Source organism: Equus asinus, chromosome 24 (assembly GCF_041296235.1).
Source record: "Equus asinus isolate D_3611 breed Donkey chromosome 24, EquAss-T2T_v2, whole genome shotgun sequence".
NCBI lineage: Eukaryota > Metazoa > Chordata > Mammalia > Perissodactyla > Equidae > Equus > Equus asinus.
Genome location: NC_091813.1, coordinates 50,812,281 through 50,818,750, shown reverse-complemented (window position 1 = coordinate 50,818,750; position 6,470 = coordinate 50,812,281). Strand labels below are relative to the sequence as shown.

Below are 6,470 nucleotides of genomic sequence, written 5' to 3'. Positions count from 1 at the left end.
TTACTCCGTTTCAAGAGAGACATAACATTGCTTGGTTTTCCTGAAGATACAAAGAGTTTCTTAGTTTTATTCAAATATGGACTAGCCCTGATATAAAACACGCCTCATTATGAAGAGCTGTGATTTGTTTCAGAATTTGTTTCTTTTACTTAACCATTTAAGTCCCTACTTGTGGAAATTTCTTATTAAGTGAAATAAATATGATGTCCATTAGAAGGAAAAAACTTCACTTAATTAATTGTTTTAAAGATACGTGATTACCATATTTTAAAAAATTACTTAAAAAATGAGCTAACGTGTTAGATGGGATGATGCTATGGTGACGAATTTATGTCTGCCCTAACCTAATGGAAACAAAAGGAAAGCTGGCTTTGGCACTTGCTTGCACTTTTCATCTCAATTAGAAAGTATGTCTGAGTTTTTGGATCTGAGATCAGGTTTGCTGGGTAGCCTCAAAGAGCAATTTTCCCTTTTTTTCAAAATTCTTTTGATCATTTCAGACAATTCACCCTTTTAAATGAGAAAGAGTAGAAGAGAGGAATGTTGAATGAGGTTAAGTAAATGGAGAATCTGTCACATAAAGCAAATTTAAATCCTAGTAACAGCATCCATGCAGGACAAACGGAAGCATTATTCTTTTGAAAACATTATTCTTTTAAACAGTGTGTAATGACATCCTCCCTAGAGACCCTTCTCATGAAAGAAAAAAAAATACTTCCTCAGAAGTCACTTTCTAGGTTCCAAGTATAATGAGCAAAGCACAGTTAAAAGTCAAACTTGTTTTTCTTTCTGTAAGAAGGTTCAAAATTAGAAGTGCAAAAAGGTGCTCCAAAGAGTTTCTCAGTATTCTTATTTTCTCTTACATACTGGTATTTCCACGAACAAAAAGGACAAGCAGAAGGAAAAGATCGTTATTACTTTAGACCTATAAATCAGTGAATGTGCTCTTATTATAATATTTGAGCCCAATGGATTTTCCCTTTTCAAGGGAGAAACATATGAGACTCAAATATGCTGAATGTAAGACAGTTTACTCTTAAGTTCCTTTTAAGTATCTCATTTTTTTATGCTGAAGTATAACTGTGGAATAGGTTTCCAGGACTCGGTGCTGCTGTTACTGCCTGAGGACTTGATTGAAGATAAGTACCAAAATTGTATGTTTTTTTTTTTTTAAGATTTTATTTTTTTCCTTTTTCTCCCCAAAGCCTCCCAGTACATAGTTGTGTATTCTTCGTTGTGGGTCCTTCTAGTTGTGGCATGTGGGACGCTGCCTCAGGGTGGCCTGATGAGCAGTGCCATGTCCGCGCCCAGGATTCGAACCAACGAAACACTGGGCCGCCTGCAGCGGAGCGCGCGAACTTAACCACTCGGCCACGGGGCCAGCCCCCAAAATTGTATGTTTTTAAAAGTTTGGTATTACTTAAATATCAGAAGTTCACTTTTGGAGCCGGCTGGTGGTGTAGTGGTTAAGTTCACGTGCTCTGCTTTGGCGCCCCAAGGTGTACAGGTTCGGATCCCGGGTGCAGACCCAGCACCGCTCATCAAGCCACGTTGTGGCGGCATCCAACACAAAATAGAGAAAGACTGGCACAGATGTTGTTAGCTCAGTGACAATCTTCCTCAAGTAAAAAGAGGAAGATTGGCAACAGATGTTAGCTCAGGACCAATCTTCCTCACAAACAAAAAAGAAGTTGGCTTTTCTTTTAAATGTTTAAAATATGTTTAAGCAACTAAAAAGCAAATAAGCAGCAAAATTACTTCTTTCAATTCAAACACTACATCATAAATTTAGTTAACGCATGTCCAAATAAACATGTCTCTTCAAAGTTTTCAAAATTGTTCCATACGTGTTGAATGTAAAGGAAAAAAGAAGAAAGACACTATAGAAAAATCACAAATATCATGTTTATTTAGCAAAATAAAGTTGAAGAAAGTTTTCTATTAATAAACATAAGAATCACATTCAACTTTCAGATTCCCCATCTTCTTTGGTATTGAAATCAACGTTTACGATATAAAGTATTTTATTCTGAAGTTTAGTCATTGGATCTACAACAGTTTTCCATATAAGGAAAATAGAAAATTAAGTTACCTATTATTGTCTTATTTATTGAACAACCAATGGATTCATAAAAGCAATCAATTTTGTGTGTGCAAAGACCAACATCATCGAGGAAATAGTCATTCATATATATATGTTTTCTACTGGAAATATATTTTAAGTTTTTAATGATCTTCTGCCATCATTTTACTACGTTATCTGAATAGTAATCCAATATACAGGTGCTGTTATTCACTTAACTAATGAACTACTCTCCGTGGAAGTTGATGCCACCATACCAGGACTTAGCAACATTTATTTTTCAACATGACTACACCATTAAAAAAAATTTCTGTATTTCTCAGAATCGTGTGCTTCAGTCTTTTCATAAAACAGTATCTGGAGATTGCTAATAGCATTAAATTAATATTAATAAAATCCAATTCTATCTAAATCTTTTTTGTGTCTCTTAAGAAAAAATATTACTTAAACCAGACTCTTTGTTTCTTCTTAGAGTAGTCTTAAGTGGACTGCTAAATTAGACAAGCCAAACACTTCCAGAAACACCGTGTGACAACCGAGCTAGTCTTAGTCCTTTGATAAATTCTTTGCCTGTTCCAATTCTGATTTATCTGCTTTCTTGTGTGAAAATATCTTCCCCTTACTTTGTTAAAATGGATCTGAGAAAAAAATCCAATGACAAACTAGGGCAATGATTTTTTTTTTTTTTTGCATAGACTCGTGACCTCAAAATGACGAAGCAATTTATAGCTTCTGTGCTAGCACTGTGACTGGGAACAAGACGAGTACAACCACAATAAAATACAGCTATCTATTAGAAGGACTGCATAAAGACATCTTTGGCCATGGAGGCTCTGGGCCCTCTGGAAATAAGTCAGTTGCATTGCCAACATGACAAAGAAAATAGCAATATTCAGAATCAGGAACAGTCTGGTATATGACGCAGACAGTGACGGGGCTTTGCTGTGAGTAGTTGTCACCATCCGTGCCTGTCCAACCCGGCCTTTCATCAAGCCACCATTTTTGTGTTTCTCATATGTTACATCTGCAAAATCTAAAAGGTCTTTCATTTCTTCATCTTCATCTATGGGCAGTTCTTTCTGTGCCAAAATCTGAGCTTTCTGTCGAATCTTTTTTTCATTGACTTCAATCTGTGCAAAAATATCAGGGACAGCATCCACAAATTTATAGTGTTTGCCTCCCCTTCGGTTTTTCTTTGACTTGCTTTGCTTCTGCTGCTGTTGCTGTGATATGGCAAAAATCCTGTCGATGGCTTCCTCAGTCTGTCTCTTGTCTGAAAATCTCAGCAGGCGCTCAGCAGTCTTCCTAAAGCTAGCTGTGTTCCGGACTCGGGACAGGATCTGCTTCTCCAGCAGCTGGAACACTGGCTTAAAATGCTGCAGGTTCTGTTCCACAATAGCAGCATAGTCTTTCACTTCAGGCACAGTGGTGCTCTTGATGGCGGAACTCCGGTCAAACAGAATTTTCTGACGATCTGCAATGACCTGTGCAAAAGCAGACTGTCCTGTGGTCTCACCTGTCCAAAGGTAAGTGGCATAAGCATGCTCACTGGTGGCTATGAACACATCCAGTTGCTGAGAGTCTCCGTGGATGCTGAAGCTCTGAACATCTACGGATGGCCCTATGAAGAGGTAAGCTGCCCTGGTGATGGGACTTCGGAGGTGCATGGTGACATTCACATAGTTTGTCCCATTGTAGGGATAGCCCCGAGGGTACATCACTGAAGCAAAGGTTGCTTTCTCACTGTAGCCAGTATCATCCATCCAGTACATTTTGTAGAGACCATCTCGCTGCCTGATAAAAGCCCCATGGACCCCGTCTACCACTGTCTCCTCAAAAGGAAAATCCACATTGTGGAAGAAGCTGGCTGCTGTCTCCAAGGGGCTCTCCTCTCCCAGATGTATTTGATCCACAAGCAGGAGAAGCTGTGGATGCAGGAGGATCAGATTCCTCTGAACATTCTTCAGATTGAGCTGGGGGTTATAAGCTCCCACACTTTCTCCTCGGATGAAAACCACTCCATTTTTCTCCACTGCTGCAACCACTCTCCCCTGACAGCTGGCTGCCAGGTCATGCTTGTATTTAGACCATTTTGATGAGCAGTCTTCTGTGACCTGACCCTCCCAGGGAGAAAAGCAGCTCTTTGACACAGCCGGGGAAAACATCAAAACGTTGTTGAAGAAGGTGTACTTTGGCCCGTAGAGAGCCTCAGTAATGAAAGGCACACCGTTGGGAGCAAAAGTAAATGAGTTTTGATCAGGATGTTCATGCCCTGCGTTAAAATTTCTCCATCCTTTGATCCAATCTTTGTATTTGTTTCTGTGGACAATGTCATATATTGCACGTCCCCCAAGTTTTCCTGACTTAAAGGAAAGGAAAGATCTATCGATTTCTGCAGGCAGTGCACTTCCGTAAGTCACAACACCCCAGTCTTCAAAATAATGCAATGTAGGGGTGCCATAATCTGGAGGAGGAACAGATTTCAAGCTGGCATCATACCTGAAAGAATTAATTTTTAAAAAAGTAAGCAGTTGTCTGATAGAAGTAAAAATAACACACCAGAACTGTGATGCCACATGGTGATGTGGCTGGAGAAAACAACACACAAATGCTACCCAGAGCACTGGCAGTGGAGACTGGATTAGGGACATTTCTGAACACAGCCACGGATAATCAGCATGTGTAGGGGAGCACTTGGTGAAAGGGAGAGGAAGATATCTTTACAACTGTGATCCTGGGGTTTGAGCCTGACATGATTGCTGCTGCTAACTACTACACGGACAGTCTTCACTTAATCATTTCAGAGCTGCCACCAAACGACTGGGGCTCACAGAATTAAGCACTCATCCAGACGCCTAGTTGAGGGGCTCCTATCCCAGGAAGCCTCGTGTTAGAGTCTGGACTCTAAGCCTTGAGTTGTAATGAAGTATTGTTCTGTAACAACTGATATTACTGAAACTTTTGTAGAGTACATTTTTCCCTCTAAAATAAAAAATTAAGTAGAGTTGACTTTCACATAGTGGATAACATACTGCCAATACTACATCTAAGAATAAAAATGGATAAAATTCAGGAAACGACCTAATACTTGAGGATTTACAACTGTGGCTGCCACTGCCTAGCCCAGATCCAAAGGTTTTGTTTTATTTTAATCTGAAGATGGTGTCATGCTTTTTGGACAATAAATGGCTTATTTTTATTTAGGATAAATGTTTATATCGAAGTAATACAATAATAAACATTTCACAGTGATTAAGAACACAGGTTTTTGATTCAGAAAGGCTCAAAATATAGTAATGAAGGTGACTGTTTGCTTTGATGATTTGAGATAACAGCCTTGACAGGTTCATAGATCTTGAACCTGTTCATAGATCTTGAGATTTGCTGCTCAAGAGAAGAAAGGCAGACCCTATTCTTAGCTCTTAGATACTTTTCTCTAAAGTGAATCAATCACCTATGGTAGACAATCTTATTGGTGCTTGATTTTGGCTGTTTTGTCTTTGTTGTTCAAGAGTCTCAGTGTCAAGACATCAGAAATTGTGTCTCTACTTAGATCTAGTATAATGTTGGCTTAATTATTATCATTTAACAAATCCAGATACAATCTGAATTGGCCATCATCCTTCTCTCAGTTTTTGGTCATATCCCTATAAAGGCAGATTTTCAATCGAGTTAGACTTAGCATTAAACTGACTCCTACAACCAGCTTTACAGAACTCTCTTGGTTGCTTATTTATGCATAAGTGAAAACACTATTAAATAATTACTTCCTACCCCTAAAAGGAGTCAGAATGGTCGCACATTAATATATTCAGTTCATCTGCAAAAATAGTTTTAAAAACTGCTGGCTGAACTGTAGACAGTTACCACTTTACTAATTTTTTTTCCTCCTAATTGTTTAAATTAAAAAAAAAAACAATGAAGAAAAGCAATGAAACCACAGAAGCTTATTTTGGAGTTGAACGCAAATTTCAAGAGCTTGAAAAGACATCAGGAATTAATGATTAACCAGTTCCCTGTAATTTTTATTTTAATTTATTGGATGCCAACAATACATTTGGCAGTACTTAAAAAGGAGACCCTGGCTTCTCCTACTGGGCTTAAAAGATTAAGGCAAAAAAATTACATGGTTGTTTTATTATCAAAGTAAAACTGTCAAATACCGTCAAACACTTAAATAGTTTTGAAAATTTAGTAACAGCTTTGCTTTTAGAAAATTATAATGCTCCATTTACCAAAACAAAACAAAATATTTTACTACCTTTTTTGTTGGTGTGATTTTCAGAATAACCCAGTTTAAATTTTGTGGTTTTCTCTTTATATGATTTCAAAAATGATATACGTCAAAACATGCATATCTATGAAATAGTGTGAGCCTAGGACATTT

General features: G+C 38.1%; 1 protein-coding gene across 5 annotated transcripts in view; it reads right to left on the bottom strand.

Annotated features, from left to right (window-relative positions):
• Nucleotides 1-1,883: 1,883 nt before the first annotated feature.
• Nucleotides 1,884-6,470, bottom strand: part of DSE (dermatan sulfate epimerase) — a 75,233-nt gene continuing 70,646 nt past the window's right edge. For all 5 annotated transcript variants that reach the window (XM_044757132.2, XM_014866144.3, XM_044757133.2 and 2 more), the window contains one exon: nt 1,884-4,582. In XM_044757132.2, the coding sequence (XP_044613067.2) occupies nt 2,821-4,582 (1,762 nt within the window). In that variant the 3' untranslated portion in view covers nt 1,884-2,820. The remainder of the gene's footprint in view (nt 4,583-6,470) is intronic.